The 21,823-nt window shown below is 41.4% G+C and overlaps 2 protein-coding genes across 2 annotated transcripts; both read right to left on the bottom strand.

Moving 5' to 3' along the window:
* Positions 1 to 1,404: 1,404 nt before the first annotated feature.
* On the bottom strand, positions 1,405 to 8,682 carry dlat (dihydrolipoamide S-acetyltransferase (E2 component of pyruvate dehydrogenase complex)). The gene is made up of 14 exons (XM_070917249.1): positions 8,299 to 8,682; positions 7,223 to 7,324; positions 7,017 to 7,141; positions 6,402 to 6,540; positions 5,200 to 5,326; positions 4,898 to 5,079; positions 4,611 to 4,752; positions 4,414 to 4,481; positions 4,169 to 4,273; positions 3,743 to 3,850; positions 3,524 to 3,642; positions 2,842 to 3,004; positions 2,603 to 2,739; positions 1,405 to 2,500 (listed from the first exon to the last, which is right to left on the bottom strand). Exons 1-14 carry the CDS (start codon positions 8,551 to 8,553, stop codon positions 2,371 to 2,373), a joined length of 1,902 nt encoding a protein of 633 aa, XP_070773350.1. The 5' UTR covers positions 8,554 to 8,682; the 3' UTR covers positions 1,405 to 2,370.
* Positions 8,683 to 11,376: 2,694 nt separating this feature from the next.
* On the bottom strand, positions 11,377 to 20,663 carry dixdc1b (DIX domain containing 1b). The gene is made up of 21 exons (XM_070917738.1): positions 20,601 to 20,663; positions 19,745 to 19,874; positions 19,165 to 19,290; positions 18,553 to 18,784; positions 18,196 to 18,297; positions 15,784 to 15,878; positions 15,579 to 15,682; positions 15,133 to 15,216; positions 14,797 to 14,850; positions 14,605 to 14,655; positions 14,382 to 14,486; positions 14,183 to 14,236; positions 13,965 to 14,036; positions 13,644 to 13,685; positions 13,452 to 13,517; positions 12,999 to 13,148; positions 12,588 to 12,651; positions 12,165 to 12,261; positions 11,874 to 11,982; positions 11,597 to 11,676; positions 11,377 to 11,514 (listed from the first exon to the last, which is right to left on the bottom strand). The coding sequence occupies exons 1-21, from the start codon at positions 20,661 to 20,663 to the stop codon at positions 11,505 to 11,507; spliced, it is 1,890 nt and encodes a 629-aa protein (XP_070773839.1). The 3' UTR covers positions 11,377 to 11,504.
* Positions 20,664 to 21,823: the final 1,160 nt, after the last annotated feature.

Below are 21,823 nucleotides of genomic sequence, written 5' to 3'. Positions count from 1 at the left end.
ATTTTATAATTAATACAAAAAATTGACAGATTAATCTATAATGAATGATGACGATAAATTAAGAGACTTTTCATTTCATGTATTTGAGGTTTCCAAGGTTTCTTGGGTTGTGTTGCTGTTACTGTTGAGTGGATAACAAGCCGTCATCTATTTTTCTTTTTCTTCCATTTGTCGCTTGTGTCATCAAACAAAAATAGCTTTGTTCGTTTTTCAAGATTGTGAACTAACAACTAATTAAACATTTCTACTCCAAGCGATACTAAAAGATCACAGATCTGATGAGGTAAAATCAGCTGCTGTAGACTTCCCTGTGAATGGAAACAATCCGCCTTTCTGAATTAGTGTGACTATTAAAAACGCAGAACCGCTTTGCTTTTCAAGTGGATTACAACATATCATTTGTCTCATAAGACACATTGACAACAATGTTCTACATTACAGATATAAAAATCTGAAACAAATAAACTAAAAATACCCCAGAAGCCTGTCCATCCTGGGAGAGTCCTAAATCAGACTTTCTGTCTTGGAAAAAAAAAAAAAAGGAGGATTTCCACTCATCAGTGTACAGTGATTCATGGATTCAAGGCAGTCAAAGATCCAAGGCTGTCACTGGTGTGAGGAAATGTTCAAAGATTAGTTTCTGACACCTGCAGCAACTCGTCTGGTGATAAGAACATCATCCAGTTATGACCTATGGGCTAAACAAAATGCCGTCATTGCCGATTTTTGACGGATTTACATAAAATGTGTGACTCACATAAGTCGATCTGCCTGCCAAGTTCTCCAGTGATCATCCAAATATGTTCCAGTTTAGTGCTCTTCAGCAGTCGACACATTTATCAGATTTAATGAGTCCCATGTGGGAAATTGTTTTACACATATGAGCATTTTGATGATTCTGAGAGTTTCTTGATGACTGAGCAGTCAAAAAATCACAATCTATCTATCCAAGATTCGAGTCAGACAGAACCCCCACCCGCCCCCCCAAAAAAAATGTTCTTGTGGTGACAGCAAAGCAACTTCTGACCTTTTCAAGTTTTCAAGTTTGGCCTTTTATTACATTACTTCTATGAGGTCAGTATCCTCCTGTTGCTGGTTTGTTTCTCCACCTGCAGTTTGTTTGGACTCCTGTCGTCTTCATCTTTTTCTTCTTTCATTTAAATATGTTACTATGGCGCTTTTTATATGTTGCTGATATGGGGAGGGAAAAAAAAGGACTAAGGAGATTAAGACGGCATTTACATGTGCCAATTTTGCAGATTAAATCCCAAAACAAGAAAATGTTAATGAACAAGGAGGCAGTCTGAGCCGGTTTTCAGGTGCTGGGTTTTTTTTTAATTATGTGTGACTGCATGAATCTGCAATGAACGCTGACCCAGATCGGAAAACACACAGACAAGCAGGTTGACTGCAGGTTGAGATCTTTACTTTATCCATTTGGTATGCAACACTAATAAAAAAGGGTGAAGCAGGTCAGTAGTTTCTTAGACTCCTCGTTCCTAGTTAAATATTTCTTTTCTACAATTTCTACAAATTTCCAAAATGTTTCAGTTGTTTTGTGACCACATTGAAAGTATTGTTTCTATTCCTAACTGCTTTAATTTGGGCTCTTACAATAAGTCTAATCATAAAAACCCAAACCAAAGAGCCTATGGCACAAGGTTTACTTCTCCCAATTTATTCAAACAACAAAGAACATCCAGCACCAGCTTTGTGCGTTCCAGCTGTGAAATACAGAACATTTCAAAGGTAGGTGTTTTACTCTGAGACTAGAAAATAAAATATCCCCACTGAAGAGAGAGAATTGGCAAAACCATCCGGTGCTTCCTTTAAGAGCGTTTGTCATCATTCAGGACTGTACAGATATTTCATTATATGTTGAGGCCTCATTAGAGCTCATCACCATTTATACACAGCACTGTGTTCATCCCACAGTGAGGAATATACACACTGTAGCATCAACCCACAAAAAACACACTAAATATTTCAATTGTGTGTGTATGGCCACTGAACAGGAACAGGTTGGACATGTAACACTTCCCTTTGTAAAACATTATCAGTGTTTTAGAAACATGTGGCCAGTATCTATTCTAGGATAAATTAAACCTAATTCTGGTCTTTCATGAGACGGGGGCTCAATAAATAGAACATGAGTGAGAGAGAGCGAGAGGAGAGCAAGATAGACAGGAGAGACAGCGAGACAGACAGGTAAGCGGAGTGAGTTCTGCCTCTTCCCCTTCAGGGGTAACTGGGAGTGACCTGGTGGCAGGCCGGCCAGTCACAGGAGGATCTGGACCGGTTTAGACCAATCAGATCACTTCAGTGAGAGGCCTCGGCCTGTTGCTGCTGTTTAATGGCAGTACAGTCCAATCACAACAGCATGGTGACGGGTTTCTCCAGGAACTTGCGGAACTCTGCGAGCCACTGCGCGCCGACCGCCCCGTCCACCACCCGGTGGTCGCAGCTCAGCGTCACTGACATCATGCTGGCTACGTCGAACCTGCAAAACCCCCCAAAAACACACACACACACTGCATCAGATTAGAATGTTTTGAAACGCAGTAAGTCCGACTTGTTATAGGATTGTAATCATGACACTGACCCTTTCTCATTATCAGCAGGCATCAGCCGCTTCTCTGAGCCCCCGACGGCAAGGATGCAGGACTGGGGAGGGTTGATTATTGCGGAGAAGTTCTTGACGCCAAACATCCCCAAATTAGAGATTGTGAATGTACCTCCCTGGAGGAAAAAAAAACCTTGAAGAGGACCAATTTGCTGGTTCACTAGATTCATCTAACTATCTAACTACATTCACCCATAGAATCAGATAACGCGTTGTACCTGGAATTCATGCGGCTGCAGTTTGCCTTCTCTCGCTTTGGCAGCGAGAGCCGACACATCGGAGCTGATGGCAGCCAGTCCTTTGGTGTGGGCGTTAAACACTATGGGCGTGATGAGGCCGCTGGCTGTGCTCACTGCTACACTCAGGTCCACCACATGATTCCTGGAAACAATTGAATAAGTCAATACTGATGACAGCAAAGAGGTCTGGTCAACAGGACTTTGTTTCTACACTGAGAAGAGTTTCAAAAAATGTGCTTTGAGTGCCCTCTACTGGCATAATAATGCAGCTAGACCAATATCTAGCAAAATGGTCACATTATTATTCTAATCTAATAATACTGCTGTTTTTCTTTTGTACCTCCTCCCTTGTTGGTCTTTCCTTTCTTTATATGAACAATCCCAATGTGCTTGTACACAAGACACTTGAACTTGAACACGGATGGATCCATTCATCTGGATGTTACCGTAGATATGAGTGACAGAATTTAAATCTCAAGTTTCAATGTCAGACAAAATGTGAAGAGGCAAACAACGGAGATAGGTTGTCTAGATTAGAAGACTTTGGTTGATAAAAATGGATGGTTGGTAAGTCAAAGAACATATTTCCCATTTACTGCACATTGGAACCAAACAATATTCACGTGTGTGTCCATATGCCTGTATATGTGTGTTTACTCACTGGCGGATGACCGTGTCCATCCAGGAGGAGTTGCACTCGGGAACCTTGAGGCAGGCCAGAGCGCTGGCTTTGATGATGAAGTCATTCACACTGAGCTTGATATTCTGGGCTTTCACTTCCTGCAGAGAGGAGGCAGGGTTCACGCAGGAAATAATCATCTTAGTTCAGTGGGGGGGGGGGTTCATTTTGTTACACGTCTGTTTACAAGCAAAAACTCACAGCATTGAGTTCTTTCCGAAGCTCGAGCACTTGGTCCATGTTGACATCTACAGACAGATAATAGTGGGGGATGGTTTGCTTGGACTGCATCAACCTCTGAGCGATCACCTGCAGAAGAGGCGCATATATTCACTTCAGCTTTGATCCATAATTCATCACGGGCAAGAATGAGGTGTGTTAGTCGAGTCTCTGTTGATAAATGTGTGAGTGCCTGTCTTCAGGGCAAAATGTGCAAGCACAGGTTAGCGATAACAGAACCCCTCAGGACGTTCGCCTCACAGCATTCAATACACCAGCTCCCAAACCCTGCACAGAGGGAGCGTGTCATGAATTACACCTGACTGCTATCAGAGGAGTTTGAGCAGGAGAGGAAGTCGTCGTTGAACACAATGGACCACCAAAAGTCCGGTGTGTGTTTGCTCTCACCTTGCGGATGTTGCTGATAGGGATGTCGGTGAAGGTCCCAGCTGGTGCTGCAGCAGGTGCAGGAGCAGCTGGAGCAGCGGCTGGAGCGGGAGCAGCAGCTACGGCCTGCCAACGGAAATTATTTCATTTGCATTTAAAAACAGAGGCACACACAGTGTTAAAAAGTGCGGTAAAAATTAGAATTGTGATTATTTTGTTACATATGATTACACAGGTTTAAACAGGAAAGTGTGAGCTTCGCTTACAGGTGCAGTCTTTGGTGGAACGAAGCTGTCAATATCTTTCCTGGTGATGCGTCCATCCGGACCAGAGCCTGAACACAAAACAGCTCAGTATGTAAAATATTTCACCATTGCTTTGTCTCTGTATTTGCTATTTCACTAGAAATACTTGTGTTCTACTGATCTAGATCTTAGTGACTTCCTGCGTCTTGGTTACTTACCGCTGACCTGGGCCAGGTCAATTCCTTTGTCAGCAGCAAGTTTCTTGGCGAGTGGGCTGGCAAACACACGGCCCTTCCTGGGTGCTGCTGGGGCAGCGGCTGCGGGAGCAGGACTGGGTGCTGCAGCAGCAGGAGCTGCAGTCTGGAACATAAGCACAAACGCTCACAAATCACATCATACCTTTAAGTCTGAAAACTGAATAGAGGCCAAATTCAGCATGTTTTTGTGAGCATTTGGCTACAATGTTAACTTATATTTGAAAGTAAAAGCTTCACGTGTGTCTCACCGGTGCTGGAGCTGGAGGTGGTGTGGAAACCTCTGCCACTCCGGTCTCTACATAATCCTTGAAGGCAGCAATGTCACTTTCTTTCTCTACAATGATGCAGAGCGGCATTCCCAGGGGAACATCCCTAGTTCCCTCTGCCACCATGATTTTGGCCAAATATCCCTCCTCCTGCACCTCAAAGCCTACACACAAACACATGAAAGGGACATGTTGAGCTTTTCCTGTCATGCTGTAATTCCAGATTACCAGATGATAAATAACATGGTAATATGCACAGAGAAAATGAGTGAGTTTGGGTTTACCAATGGTCGCCTTGTCAGTCTCGATCTCAGCCAGCAGATCTCCTTCACTCAGCTTCTCTCCCACCTTCTTCTCCCAGCGCTGCACTGTTCCCATCGTCATGGTGGGAGAGAGGGCAGGAAGTGTGATCTGTAACACACAAACGCGAGCAACACAAGATAAGGCAAGGGGAGCTAATCTCTATAGCTTCCACTATAGCTTCTACTTGGTACAGGAAACTACTGACAAACACTGTTAAGGCTCCAGGATAATTGGCCTCTTCAGAACAACCCTAAAGGGCCTAAGTGATGCAACTGCGACATCCCCGGTTTGAGTCTGGCTGGGGACATTTGTCAGAGCAAATTAAAAAACAAATTTAAAGCTTCTCCCTAGCTTCTGATGATGGTCTCTCTGATTAAATGAGTTAATAATCTTACCTTCCCAAATATAATAATGATGACGTTTTGTTTTTTATTCTCGCCAACAAAAGCAACCTGGACAGCTGGATGTGACATGACATGGGAGCCCTCAGGTAGACACGTCAAACACAGCTTGAAAGCAGGTCTCCCAAACAGAAAGGATCACAAAACAATTGCAAATATTTCCACTATTTGCAAGCAAGGAGCTACAAGTTGTCTTTTTGCTTTTCAGATCACTGACTAATGACAAATACTACTACTCACATTACCACATTATTATAAATAATAGGAATCTCTGCTTGAAGCTTGCTGCGTCAATATGAAAAACTTTGACAGCATAACTTCAGCAAGAAAAAAGATGGAGTTGCTATTACAGAGCAGCATTTTTATTTGATTTGCTTCCTTAAAGCTGACAAAAAGGTACAGGCGTGAACGTCCAACCAACTATCTGAATTGAATTCTTATTCCACAGAGCAAATACCTTAATACCAACATTTAAAAGTTAGCCTCAGAGACTGGACGACACAAAAATCATTCTCTTGTAATTCAATTTCAATATAAAACCTCAAAAGGCATACATGCACAAAAGACCACAAAGTTTCTGTTGAAACCTGATAGCTGATGAATTCAAAGAAAAACCTTGCTTGCACCATCAGAAAGAAAACTGCAAATGTCACATGCAGACCATCAGACTAAACAACCCTGACAAAACTACAGCCGTGGCTACAGGACACATCCTCTACACTACTCGACTCAGCTACGACGCCACACCTGGCTGCACTTTGTTTATGCAAGAACACCCCTACCTTCATGTGTGTGGGATAAGAGCTGCCCGGGGCTGCAGCAGCAGGAGGAGGAGGAGGAGGAGCGGAGGCAACTGGTGAAGGACCGGCTGCATTAATTGAGTCCAACGTTACGTCTTTAAAGGCTGGGATGAGATCGGGGCTGCAGGGGAAAATGCACACAAAGTTATTTGACATACATTTACACAAAGCACAACCACATCTAGACTAAAGGACCAGACAGATTGTGTGACATGTTGAAAACGACTTTGGTACCGAAACAAAAACAAGTGCTCAAAAAGTGAGAAAAGAAGTGACAAAATTCAATTTCCAGCTGCCAATTCTCAATTCCCAATTCTCTACAGTGCTCTTAATTTGACACTGAGACATGTGGAAATTATACATGCAGAAATACCAGCTGTTATGTTGAAGTTAAACTTGAATCTGTGATCTACCATCTAACTCGTATTCATCACTGCAAAAGCAACAAAGTGTAAACAGATTTCTAGTATCTGAGGAATAAGGAAGTGAGTTGTGATCCAGTGGCTATACACCTATTTCACTCTGTAAACACCTTTTTATGGTGGGGTCACCTTGGTTTCCAGCCTTATTTTACACTATCAAGCGACGGACACTTACTTGTCAACCGTGATGCAGATTACTGCTCCGATGCTGACATCTCTGGTCCCTTCAGGAACCAGGATCTTTGCAAGATAGCACTCCTCCAGCATCTCAAAACCCACAGTGGCCTTGTCAGTCTCCACCTAAAAAGATAGAAACATTTTTTTAAAAAGTGTATAGTGATGATGTCCTACGATAACAAGGGAACACACACGGCTCCTAACCTCAGCTATAAGTTCACCCTCGCAGATTTTGTCTCCCTCCTTCTTTTCCCAGCGAGCGATCGTTCCTGTCTGCATGGTGGGGGACAGTGCAGGAAGCTCCACCTGATGAACAGAAAACAAAATTCCTGGAGTTCAAGAATTACGGAGTCATGACAAGTGCCATATTTAACCTGGTGGCTTACCAAATATCAAAGATCACCACTTTACAGTATCCTCACTGGGTGCTTCATGTTTGGGCACTGCAGATACTGGCAACTGTCAGGTGTTGTAACCACAGTTGCTACATCATCATCACCTCATGCCCTTGCTCAATAAATGACCCACATACAGCTGCATTTCACCACATCTGTAATGTTTTGCAGCTGCTTTCAAGGTCATGTAACATCTGATAATAGATATACACAAGTGCTACCAGTGGAAAGACATAAAATATATAATAGGCTAGGAGAGGGGTTCCCAAACAAGATCTACACTGATTATAATTAGTTTTAATGTTTTCAGCTTTGAGCAGCTCCTTCATTTGTGCATTGCATTGTGGGACAATAGTGCACATCAACAGCAAACTCAAAAATCTAGTGTTTTTTTAATATGTATAGTGATTTCAAAATCAGCTGAAGTGTGTTTTTTTATTTTTGGTTTTTTTGCAATAGACCTTTCTGTTTGAACTGGGATCCCCAATGTTGCCCATCTTTTACAACAAATATATATTCCCACAGCTCAGCTCCAGTGTCCCCTTAACAGAGAGACAAATCCTGGAGCTGCTCCAAAGACAATGAATAATGTGAAAGACTTATATGACAGCACCCATAGTGATTTAACTGGAATATGGGGACACTTTTTAACCCATAACTGAATGTCTTTAATTCATAGAAAACTGATTTAACTAAATGGAATAACTCAAATGCCACAACGGTGTCACCTAAACTAGCTAAAAAAACATAACGTTAGTGTTTCCAGAATTGACTTTACAGTTTTGACCATTCAAACCTACATCACAGCGCTGTCTAATGCTAGCTAGGGAGGTCATGCTAGCTGTCGGTGCTATAGCAACCTCACACCGAGTCAGGTAACGTTACCTTCTGGTGCGGAGGCAGGCTGTAGAAACGCTTGCTCTGACAGCTGCCTGTCAGCTGGGGACACCGCAGCAGAGTCCCTCTGTGGCTGAAGCCGGAGCCCAAACACACGGTCCGGGACCCCGCTCCGCTGTGAAGCCGCCTCAGACAGCCGGTTCCGGGCACGGAGCGGGTGCCAAGCGCTGCAGGCCCGGCGGGGAGGGCACGGGGACATCGGAGCCCGGCGGACGGCCTGAGCCGCAAGATCAGACGAAGCATTTCGCAGTGATTGAAATACTACACAGAGCTGTTGAATGATGTATTTGTCTTACACCGGCATCAGAGATACGCTGGTACCGAATGTCTCTGTGCCTCGAGAACCGGCCCGTTCTTACTCCTCACTTTCTAATGACCTCCTCCAGTCCAAAACACAACGCTTTACGGCTCTCCTCCTTGTCCTGCCGTCGCTTCGAAAGAGGTGTCGTAAACGGTGAGTGTTCCAATTTCTATCACCGAATACGATATAAACACCACCACTGTGAATAAAACTAAACACTTACTCAAATTTATGAATAAAAAACGAAAAAGACAGCTATACAAATCCTGACGGTTCAAACTAGAAACGCTATTCAAGACCTACAAGGTTATATTTTACTGCAATTATAGCAGTGACCACACGGTGGCAGTAAAATATTTGAGTGTTGAAAGCATGAACAGAATGAAGCCGCCTATCATTAACTATACAGTCTATGCTGCCTATGCATTAAATGCAGTTTCAAACTTAAATTTCACCTTAAGAAACTTAAGACAAGACAAATCATCTTATTCCACACTGTGATAGTTACATACAGTATAGAGCTGCAATAATTAGCCGATTAATCAAGTAGTAAATCAACAGAAAGCTTAGAGTTTAATTTTAAGAAACACATGTCAAAATTCTGTGGTTGTAGCTTCGTAAATGTGAATATTTGCTGGTTTCCTTCTTCTACAATTATTAACTGATTTTTTTTTGTTAATTCTCTGATGTTTGTGACCAAATGATTAATCAAGAAAATAGTCAACAGATGAAGTGATAATAAAAATAATTGTTAGTTGTCTGTCAGCTTGATCCAGCTGTATGATGTGTACTCTCAGTGAAATATTCAAACTGCATGTTTTTATGGACGCACCATTCCACCAAATGGAAATATTCAAAATGCCTTGTGCATCATTTTATACACATTTCCCCAAAGTCAGCCTGACATATCTGCTGCCTTTGGAATCTTTGGGAAGGGTACCGCAACGAATCAAACCCGGACCCTTTGCTCCATATCATCACCTTCCTTTCTTCCACCTTTCTTGTCTCTCTCATCTGTCACTATCAACTAAAGGCAAAAAAGTTCCCTGGCAGGTGAGTGAGGTTTCAGAGTGTGGTGTAGATGGATATGTAGATGCATGTGAATTTTTACGGATATGAATTAATTGATTGTTGAAGTGACAAGGACTATCGTTTGCCATTTATGTGGTCTTACCAAGATTACAGGTGATTTCCCCCACTGTCTCCCAACCCCCAAAAAACTGGAACCGGAACAATCTTTTTAAAAACAAAACTCAGTTTTTATTTCAAAATATCTGTCTTTCTAACATTCAACAAAGGCCATTTTTATTTTCTTAAACAGACAGTATCCATATTTACGTAAACAAAACAAACGCTAAATAACCATCTCACCAGCAAATGGTACATTTCACAGTACAGGCAGTTATGGCATTCAAAAGTAGACTGATACATACTTCTGTTGGCTTGTTAGTGAAGGCAAACTAATTGATCCCAAATGGGAAGATAGAAGCAGAGTGAGGGAAACGTGTGTGAGATAGCCAGTTTCAGTCTGTGTTGTTTAGTACAGACCTCAGGGGTCTGAAGATGTTCAAACACTGAGGGCTGAGCATTTTACTGCATCAAGTAGAACAGCTCTTACACACACACACATACACACACGCACGCACAGACATACACAAACCATAAATAGTGGGAAGGTCCATTGTTCCAGGACAAAAGTCTCCTTTAAATCTCGGATGACAAAATACATCCACAGCATCTTTTTTAACAGGAGCAGAGACGTTATCACCTCACAACAATCCCTCTTACAAATAACAGACATAAAGTTCAAATATTTAGAGGTACAGTGAAAATCTTTTACACAAATATACAGAATAATTCCATAAAAGTAAACAAAACAGTGCTGATCATCTGCATTTTTCTACATGAACATCCAAGTGTCAGCATCATTTCTATTCACTGGCAGCAGTTCAGTTTGAGCGAGCTCGATTACATGCATGCTGGTGTGCTACAGACATTTGAACCACATCTGGATTTATTCTGATCCTATTTAGTGAAACTGGTTAGTCATGAAATACATTCAGGTATTTTTCTTTTTGCAATAGACTTTTCTGTTTGGTCATCTCCACATGACCATCACCCTCCTTCTTTTTACTGTTATCTGTCAAATGTAAATAATACAAAACAGTTATAGCAGTAGAAGCTGGTGGCTGGCTGAGTGTGTTTCTCAGCAGTAGGTCAGAACGTAGATAAACAGTATGCAGCACTAAAACAAAATGTGTTCAAAGTTTTCTGACTTTTTCTCCTTGTAACATTTGTACTATAACTGTGGTATTTGTTTCCACACAGACATTTTTTTTCCTATGTCTTGCTGTGGTAGATGATACTGTATATTCACTTTACATTCACAGTTAAGACTGAAATGTACCTGGGCTAAAGAACAATGGACAATACACATTTCTACATTGCTGCACAAAAAGTGAAACTGAACACTTAAAAATGGCCGTACATTTTTTTCCAGTTCCTCAAAACAAACCTCTGGCCTCAACTACAAATGAAACACCAACACTACAGTTCATTCAAAATAATGTTTCTGAGTCCAGTTTTGATATTACAGTTACAGCCTGGCAATAATAAGCACATGATGGAAATAGCTTTTCTTGTGTAAGGCACTGAGCGTTACGATATTCTGGACATCAGTTACAGGTTTACACTGTTTCCAGAGCAAGTAGGGCTATCAGTATGCTTTAGTACCAGCACCAACCCAAATCTCCTGCTGACAAGTCTTACAGTATTTCGCTAATAGTTTGAATCTCAAAAAGTGTCCACTTGTGCCTCTGTTCTGAACAGTTGTCCAGATGAGCCTCTGGGATCAGAGTGAAAACGAAAAGTGTCATGGCTCCTCAGCTCGAACCTATAATGGCCTAAGGCAGAAAAGATGATGCACTGCTTACCACCGTGAGTCATGAAAATAAAGAGAGAGATACAGAATGAAGATGTTGTTACCTTTCCTCACCACGGTCCTCTTCTACCCAGGCCACTATCTTTCCTTCCCAGCCTGGAATGATTGCTCCATCCAGGAATACCTGCACACAGACACGCAGGACATATCATCTTCACGTAATCTGCTCTTATCCTATAACTATACTCACATGCCAGATGTATGTTGGAATGCATTTTTTCACAAAACAAGGACTATGGATTTCATCCCCATTTTTCAGAGTGTAGCACGAAACAGGCTAGTGTGTGCAAAGTGTAGTATTGCTGTCCTATTATCTCTTACCTCTTCTTTCACAGTGCCAAACTCAGGGTCCAGGGCCTTGAAGTGATACCTGTAGTTTCCCTCTCGATCCACAGCTGCTTTAACATCCTTGAGAGTCACCTCACCCAGCCTGTGTAATGTGTACAAAGACGCTCACTCATCTTGACGTCTTACAACATTTTACATTTTTGGTCTATTTTATTTTCTACCTATGGCCTACTAGCATAAATGCATGTGCTAGGATTATCAGCATCACTGCTGGCTGGCAACCAACACAGCTCAATACACACACACACACACATCCACACTAACCTCTTCGGTATATTTATCATGGAAGGTGTTGGGGATTTTCCAGTAAAATAAAGGATTTTAGTGGAGGCAGAAGAACCACTGTGGGATTGACAAACCTCTGTGAAATGAATAACAGAAACATAGTTAGAAAATGGTCTCACTTATATAGCGCTTTTCAACCTTCACGGTTCCCAAAGTGCTTTACAGTTAAGTCACATTCACACACCAATGGCAACCGAGCTACCATGCAAGGTAAGGGTCTCCATCAGGAGCAACTTAGGGTTCAGTGTCTTGCTCAAAGACACTTCGACATGACAGGGGGGGGTCAAACCCCCAAACTGCTCTACCTCCTGTGCGACAGTGCTATCCACTGTGCCACCATGCCACCTAATTAGTAAAAGCTGTGTATGCATGCATGTGTATAAACAAGTTGGAACAACTTACTTGTACAAGGCCAGGTGTCAGAGTCTGTGTGTTGACCTTTGCGTCTTGGAGATTTCCCCCTTCCCTGCAGCATTTGGATAAATGTTGACAGCCCCTCGTGATTTCAAATCTCTACATTTTGTCAAAAGTATCCATATCTAATAAGAATCTGAAGTAGAAATCAATTTTACTATTTCATTGGTGCTCACTCATCAATCAATCACACAGTCAAATGTGATTTTAAATGGCCTTCGGCTGATAATCTAACAAGTATCTGTCATAGCCTTAAGACTTCAGTGACACAGCAGCCTCAACCATCAGTTCACGTGACACCACACGGTTTTCCACAAAAGGGTCCGAAATAAACCAAAGAACCAAAAAAAAGACAAATCCGTTTGTAAGACTCAGGTGAGTTTCTGCTTGGCTTTGTACCTTGTGTGTATGCAGAACATGCAGTCTGTCAATGAGTGACACTATGCCCTGCTCAAGGGTGTCCAGCGTGTGGTGCTGCGGGTCATGGTCTCTGAAGTTGTTCCTCAAACTCCTAAGTGCATCTCTGAGCAGCTGAACCTCTTCTGCCTGCTAATAGAGCACAAACACATAAAGCCAGTCAACACACAAAAAGCTAATTTTATCAAGAACAACTGTGTGCTTGTTTAAAGTCTAACAGTGCTATTTTTTTTGTGTATTTTAAGTGTTTTCTGTCCCATGTTGTTTCTTTAACTTACTACTATTACTATTCTAGTGTTTCATGTGGTCCATTATAGCATGTATCCTAAATACTGAAAGAGTAGAGCTGTGTGATGCTTTGTTAGGACCGAAAACATGTAGAACAATAGAAATAGGCCCTCTGACTGAACAGCCTTATCAATAGAAAAGACTTACACCTGACATAGAGGGAGCTGGATTTCCAGAGGAAGGATATCCATTGTTGTCCGTGCCAGTGGGAATCTGAAAAAAGCAACGACAAAACAAAGTGTCAGCCATGTAATGTACTTCTGAATGATGGTGCGGACTGAATATTAAACCTAAAACTGAACTGTTTTCAGTGCAGAGTCAGTAAAGAAACAGTACTACCTGCATGCTGTTTTTATGGTCCAACTCTCTTTGCAATTCACTCTGCAAAAGAGACACACAATCAGACATCAAAACACACCTATACACCTAAAATATTTCCAGCCCATGCCTCAGATGCCTAAAGTGACTAGTTAATTGAATAGGTGAAGGGGGAAATAAGTAATAAGTAATATTCATTCAAAGCAAGTACGTAAAAAACTGCAAAGCAAGACTGTGAAGGGCACTTAAAAAGGTGAGTTAATGATTAACTTTTGAGAATTTCCCTCATAGCACTGAGCTGGACAGAACATTTTGAGCCCACTGGAAGCTTGTTGAACATACCTGCTTTTTTTGGCTTTCTTCAAGCTTGTGTTTGAGTTGCTGCAGTAGTCTGTCCTTCTGTCCAATTTCCTTCTGCACCCCACCAACCAAAGAGGTGTAAAAGGTAGGGCTCATTACTTAGTACAAACTCAATAAACAGATGCTGTGTAACATAAAGTAGGGACGATTAAAACTAAGTTACAGCAAACCATTACAAGAGAGGAATTTGAGTGCCTCACCTTGCATTCGCCCCACAGCCTGTTACATTCCTCCAGCTTCCACTGCAGCTCTGCCTATAACACATTTACATGGAGGAGAGGAATTTGCAATACACACTTACAATATACAGTAACTAATGCACACTGTAAACAGTTTGTATATTGAAGATTTTACATTCACTTTAATAAAAACAGACTTGTATATGAGACTATTTCATACATTCTGGTTGCTGACTTCGTCCTTCGCCATGCTGGCTCTGAGAAGCTCTTGCTTCATCTGCAGTATTGATGCCTCCTGAGTGCACAGCCTCTGCTGCTGGGCGTCCTGCACATTTACAAACCCATAGAAAGTCATTACCTAAGCCAGAAACTTTTCTACAATACAACTAGAATTATATTCAGCGGAGTAATAAGATAATTAACTGCAGATGGCTTTGTCTCACCTTGACTCCCTGCAGGTTTCTCATCTCCTGCTTACAGCGCAACAGTTCCCTCTAAAGCAAACAGCAAACAACACACTCTGAATTAAATATTAATCAGTGTGCATTCCACATGTTTATTCTCCCACTAATAAAACAAGTGTGTCTTTTGTCCTGACAAAAGGAGAAAAGAAAACAAATGATATGATTATTTACCTTTAGCTCCTGAGCCTCCTCCATACTCTGATCCAAACGACTGCGAATGACTACCTGGGAAGAGAAAGAAAAGAGAGACGTGTGTGAGAACCACAATGGACTGAGTAAGAAGGGAAACTGATACCCGTGTCACCCTCTGACACATCATGAGGATGCACACACACACACACACACACAAACCCACAGTTAAGAAAAAGAAATTTGATCTGCGCTGAGCACAAAGAGCTGGTGCAACAGAGCAAAGAGGAGTGTGACACAAAGAAGAGAGAGAGCAGACAGAGAAGGACAGAAAAAGGGATGAAAAACTCAAAAAAGTAAAGGAGGGACAATCACTACCAGTTGCTGTTCAGCGCTGCCTTGGTCCAGACTCAAAGACACATCCTGCTCATCCTCAGGCAGCGACCCACGAAGGAGCAGGGCCTTAAAAACACAAAGGGTACAACATGTGACACCAGTTTGTACTTTGGAGTGAATTTGCTGTGTTCAGAAAGCTCTGACCAGTTAAAGCTGGCAGGTTGTCTGGTGCATGCAGTGTGGGTGGTTGCATGATGTATAATAAGCACAGCATTCAAATAGCTTAAAAATACTATATTAGAAATGTCACGCCTAAATGTCAGGTCTATCAATGACTCCTAATGATTTGCCAGCTCCACATCCACCTATGTCATGGTGTGCGAAAATACAAAATATACACTCAGCACTTCAATATGGAAGTTAGGGCAACACTCCTTTATACATCTGGGGGTTACCAGAATTGAACACAAACCTTAATATGCTTTTACCTGTAAAGCAGACACCATTTTACGCGTCTCATGCACCTCCATCTCCAAAGTTTCACTGAGAGAATCTTCCCACGCCGTCTCCAGTACAACATGACATGACTCAGCTACATGGACACATATAACACAGTGTTACACGTGTCCAACGATAAATCAGGAGGTTTACTAATCAAATGACATGCCGGTTTGTGAGCAGGACAGAACTCACCCCTGATCTCCTGCTGCTGGCGGTCTTCCTGCTGTCGCTCTGAGTGGCTGCTGGGTGGAGCTCTTGGAGATGACAGTGGACTGACGGAGCTAAGGCTCGAGGAGGACAAAACACTGATTAATCGATTTAGTCCAGAGAAGCATGGGGGTGTGTGCATGTAAACATTTATCAGCAAAAACACACACAAACATGCAGTGTAAATATAGTATGCTATGTGCTACTACATACTACTTTGACCGGGCTGGGTGTTGTTATATATCTGTAGTAATATAGTACACTCATACATTTGTAAGTCATTAACAAAGGAAGACTGTCAGACTGAATACGTCCCACTGAAACCCTGTCTCAGTAGTGATAGGAAACAAAGACATTCACCAAAATCAAAGTGATTGACGTATTCATGGGAGCTTTCAAACATACAGTGTCTCTTTAACAACTAATGTTACTTTTGTTGAAATATTTGGACAGAGGGCTTGTACGAGAGGAAAGGAAAGGGGACAGACAGAAAAAAGCAACACATGAGAATGACATATTTCTCAAATCCTGACTTGCTAAAAGAAGCCCTTAATCCTCACATGCCTTTGCAAATCAAAGCACTGCATACAGGCACTACACTTAATTTACAGTCTCTTTTCATGTTGCATTGTAGCCCTGTAGAATTGTTATGGTTATGGTAAAAGAAGCATAAACTCACACACGCTTGCACAGGAATCCACACACCCACACCGCCTCTCAGTGTCTGGTCTTACCATTTTATCTGCGTCCCCCCCATAGTGGGCTACAGATGGTTTAAACTGAGCATAATACTTCCAATGAGACTTAAGTTCCACTCTGCATGTGGGTCTCTGGCTCTAGCATCGCGACAAACTCATGACAGTGTGTGATTCTCCTCACCCCAACACACCCCGCCCCTCGCCCTCCAGCTAGCTAGCAGGGCAACCAGCGCAGCAGACACTGCTTAGCACCTCTAAATTAAGTTCAATTAATTGACTAAATTAAGCTACCTATGTGATGGCAGCATTAGGTCGCTATAGCCCTGCTGAATCTGTCTCTCTAAAGAAAACCACATTATCATTCCACAAATAATCAATGCATGCACTTCTCTTTCTTTCATTACGAACACACACACACACATCTGCACTCACATTAAAACACACACAAATAGTGAAAACTAACACCGCAGAGCATAACTTCAAAAAGGACATGTGACTGGAGAGGATAAAGACTTTCTTTTTTCTATCATCTGCCTGTGTTTTGCCCAGATGTCTATGAACTACCACACACACATAATACACGGCTGGGTGAGGTTTCGAATACTAAAACCGAAGTCATATGCTCTGTCAGGCAGTGACACACACACACACAAATAAACCACAGAATGTAGTCTACTGTTTCAAAGTTTGGTGTTAAAGATGGCAGATAGCAGAGAACTTGCATAAACTGCCGGCAAAACTGTACAGTATAAATAGCAACAAAGTGGAGTTTTGTTTTCTCCCAACACTGAGTTGCATGGTCTGATGTAAAAATACATTGAGCAAAAATAAATGTTTTGCAACAAGATGTACAAGTTTAATCACATAATTATACCACTGGTCCTGAGGCCACTAAACTGAAGCAACCTCCTTCATGAATTTAAGTCAGTAAAGCCAACATGCTTTAAAGCAAGGTTTTAGTTTTATCATATTTAGTAAAGTCAAATCAATTTTATTTTTATAGCCCAATATCACAAATCACAAATTTGCCTCAGGGGGCTTCACAATCTGTACAGCATACGACAACCTCAGTCCTTAGACCCTCGATTCGGATGACAAACCCCTTTAACAGGGAAACACTGGAAGAAACCTCAGGAAGAGCAACTGAGGAGGGATCCCTCTCCCAGGACGGACAGACATGCAATAGATGGCATGTGTACAGAACAGACAAACATAACAAAATTACAGTATGGACAATCATGATGACAAAATTATAAAAAAGATTGTAACATATACGAAGAATGTCGTCTTTTGCTATCACAGCCCTGTGTTATTTAAAGTGACACAACATGATCCCATACTGAGTGTATGAAGTATGAAAGTCTTTTTTGACATGAACATGAGCACTATCCTCGTCCTTCAGTAAACAGGTTTCTAATTTTACATGTTGCATTTGAGATCACTAAGCGATTAGTTATCTACTTTTGCTCTGAAGATATGATCTGTCTATTACATAACATTTAGAATACACAGAGAGGGACAAAGATTATTCATATATGTATGTTGTTTTATCTCACAGTTAAGGCAATGTAGAGTAAGTGCATTTGTTATAGACCATTTTATTCCACCTTCAGTTCAATTCCAACTACTAAATTCAATGATTCACTGCATGACTATTTAATTATTATGAGAACCTTGAGCTCATGTAAAAGCAGATTACCTGCTCGGCTGAGGATTGTCCTGCTCATCCGGAGATCCTCTTTCATACTGCTCAACCAGCGCACGAACACACACACTTTTTTCCACATCCAACCCCCAGCCACTAAAGGTAACAAGGTAGAGGTTATTTATTCAGAAATAAGAACTGGCATACAGTTTTAATAACAAATATATAGATGAGCCTTATTGCAGCAGTTGTGAGGACGTGTTTCTCCACCAGAGGACAACAAAGACTACACATGTATTAACAAATGAGTGCTGTGGCAGGGAACATTTGGATATTATAGAAACGTGTTGACAGGGGGTTGTGGGGGACAAGAGGTTGAGTCTATGTTTATGATTATTGCAGCTAGCATACCTGTGGATACGTGTGGCACGTGCAGGCTGTGAGGCATCAAATCGTGCTGATGCCAGTGCGGCAGCTGCACCTTGTGCTAGTGCAACCGTGGACAGAGGGTTGTGGCTGGCAGAGCCTCTTGTCAAACCCCTCCCAGTTTCAGAGGCAGCCCTGTTATTGGCTGAGGGTTTGAAGTGGGCAGCCAGCGCCAGAATTATCCTCATTACAGATTTCAGATTACCATCGACAATGTCTGCAGACAGAAAGGGAACATATGTCCCTTAGTAATGAACTAAACTTTGCACAGTATTTGCAACATACGGTATTAACATGGGCATAGCTTTATAACAAAAACCATGACATGAGGATTTTTTTAGATTGCACAGAATCTGGTGTGAAACAAAATTGTCATGCACATTATCGCTGTTTCCCTGATAAGTGAGGCATTGCTCATGCACATGGAGAAATGTGTATTTGTTACAATGTAAGCGTGTAATTTTCATGTGCTTAAAGCTTTGGTGTCAATTAAATCTTCGGATTACACTTTAGGGTCAGCAACCAGAACAGGTTAGGAACACTTGCTCTCGAAAGTGAGGAGAAAGACAGCGAGAGAAAGCATTTTCTGTGATTTACCTCTTGCGGATATGTGTGTCATGCGTATGTGTCTGGAGGAAATGAACTGCAAGACTTGCTCCACATTCTCCCTGCTTTCTTCTTTGCTTTGTGGAGCAACATAAACTCCCTCCAGCACTTCCCCAGCTGCCAATTTGAATGAGATTTGAGAGAGAGAGAAAAAATAAGAATTTCGAAAAATAGAATAAAGATATTTGCTTACTGCAGGAATGAAAGGGTTTGGCCTCAATAAAATAGTAACAGGGTTAAAAATGCAGAACACACGCTTCACCTGCTGGTAATTGTTACATTTCATGCTAATGTTTATAATATTTCAATATAAATGATTGCATTCAAAAAGAAGAGATGGGATATTCTTTGTGTTAGTATGCGTCTCTATTTTTCGCACTTTTATTTTCAGTCCATTCTTACAATTAATTATTACAGCATGTTACTACAGACTGTCAACTTAAAAGAATAAGACATGTTGTGACTGATCAAGGGACAAGTTGTGGTATCCTGCGTTATGCTACAGACTGAGAGATTATTATCTACACCATGTGAACCATTTGTGTGTGTAAATGTGTATGGGTGTATTTACCAACTATCTCTATTAGTTGTGTGAGCACCACCCCATCCTGCAGATCATGCCTGAGGTCTGTGATCGGCTTCAGACCTGGTTTCCTCTTCAGCTGAGAGTTCACCCAGGAAACATACACTGCCAGCTGCTGCTGCAATCCATCATTCAGATACACACAAATCCAATAAACCACAGATGAACACATGCACGAACACGCAGCTTAGAGTGGGGGCCAAATAAGGCTGAGACCATGGCATAACAAATGAGTTCCTTTGTTTATTATGTTGGGGCAGGAGAGAGGGGGGCAGGGTCAGTCTATTGTCCCACTGCCTATTAAATTTTACTTTTGTGGTGAAGGTCAATTATATAATTTTGTGTTCAGCCCAGAGTTATAGTTGAGCATTCTTCCCGTGTTTCACACGGTTACCCCACCTTTACCGGTCCCGTTTAGCAGTCACGTGACAGCCCGTCGTCCGGGATACATTACAAAGAACGCACCCCGTTTTGAACACAACAGAGAAAATGTCGCTTAACTCTTAACTTTTGGTTTGTTTACGCCTTCTTAACAGTCATACTTGAGCTACTAACCTTATTTCCTGACAACCATTACGCGTATTGTTAGCGTTAACGCCAGCAACCGAACTAACGAACGTTATTGAGCTAGAATTCATGTTTTTTGGTCGTAATTACATATTAACGTCAATTATTAACTTAGTTGGACAAACTGCAGATATTGATTATTTCGACCTAAAGTTATGGTACTTTATTGTTTTCTAGTCTGTTAGATGGTTAGCAAATTTAACTGGCTTCCGCTTGCGAAATTATAGCTAACCTAACTTAACAAACATTAACATTAGTAACGCAAGGTAAACGTTACCTCATTAAAGCCCCCATGAAGAACCTCATCCAGCAAACTTCCTCTAGAAAGTGAGGCGATCATCTTTTAACTCGAAAACCCATTTAAACTAGCTAGCTGGCTAGCTTCATTGACTCTCACACGACTCGCCTGAAACCACGGACAGACCCCCGTTACTAGCTACTGCTGTACTCCAGCAAACGTCAACAAACCGAGACAATTGATGGATCGGAGGAAACGGCTACCGTTACTCTGGTTGGGAGACCGGTGTCAAGTCACCGAATCACACTGACATACTTGACTTCCGGCTGCTGGTTTCAGAATAAAACTGCATTTGACGAACACTTCCTGAATTCATTCTATAAAAGTTCAGATCAGCTTCTTTTTGCCAAAAATAATGTCAGCAATAAACAAGCCTATTTTATGAAGGTTGCATATATGTATAAGTGAAAAGCCACCATTCAGAATTTATTATAACTAACCTTAGCTATCTCGTTTTTTATAATTAAAAAGGAAGCATTACGGGCTTTGGCTACAATCTGTAATGATTATGTGAACAAAAATATAGCCCCACCACCAAAATTAACCAAACATTTGTTTCACAGATCTTTCAATACAAGATTTGACCCTAGATGGCAGCTAAACCCCATTTTGTAATGTTTTCATCAGTGACGCCTATACACATTAGTGAAAGCCAGACTATAAACACAAGAATGGGATGAAGTCACTGGGAAAATATGAAGGTGTATCATGAAGTGTCATTTAAAACTACCCACAAAGATTGGATTATGAAAGGATTAGTAAGATTTTAAATGGCATTAAGGTGCTAACATTTCTGAACCTGACCACTTGCCTGGGCTTCACTGTACATTGTCAGTGTCCTGTCCACAAAATCAGTTTCATTTTAAATTGACCATTTGATCTTTAACATTAACACCATTAGTGCTTCACTTACCTGCGTACTTACCACTAGCATTATATGGTGTAGCTCATATCCTGTAGTTTCTAACACAATAGATGTTCAGATTTCCTCCTGACAAGATAACACCAGGTACCTAGAATTGACTAGAATCTCAATCATGTGTTCTACTTGTTTGCTTCTTCATTCAAGAGAGCATTGTTTTCTTTAACAGATTGTCACGTAGTTCGAATGTATTTTATGTTGAAGATAATTAATTTTATCTGACCCAAAAGTATACAGGTATCTAAAGAATTTTCTCATTCATTTAATGCCAATTTGCAGG

Source organism: Enoplosus armatus, chromosome 13 (genome assembly GCF_043641665.1).
Source record: "Enoplosus armatus isolate fEnoArm2 chromosome 13, fEnoArm2.hap1, whole genome shotgun sequence".
NCBI lineage: Eukaryota > Metazoa > Chordata > Actinopteri > Centrarchiformes > Enoplosidae > Enoplosus > Enoplosus armatus.
The sequence above is the reverse complement of the archived record's forward strand: the minus strand, read 5'-3'. Positions and strand labels throughout refer to the sequence as shown.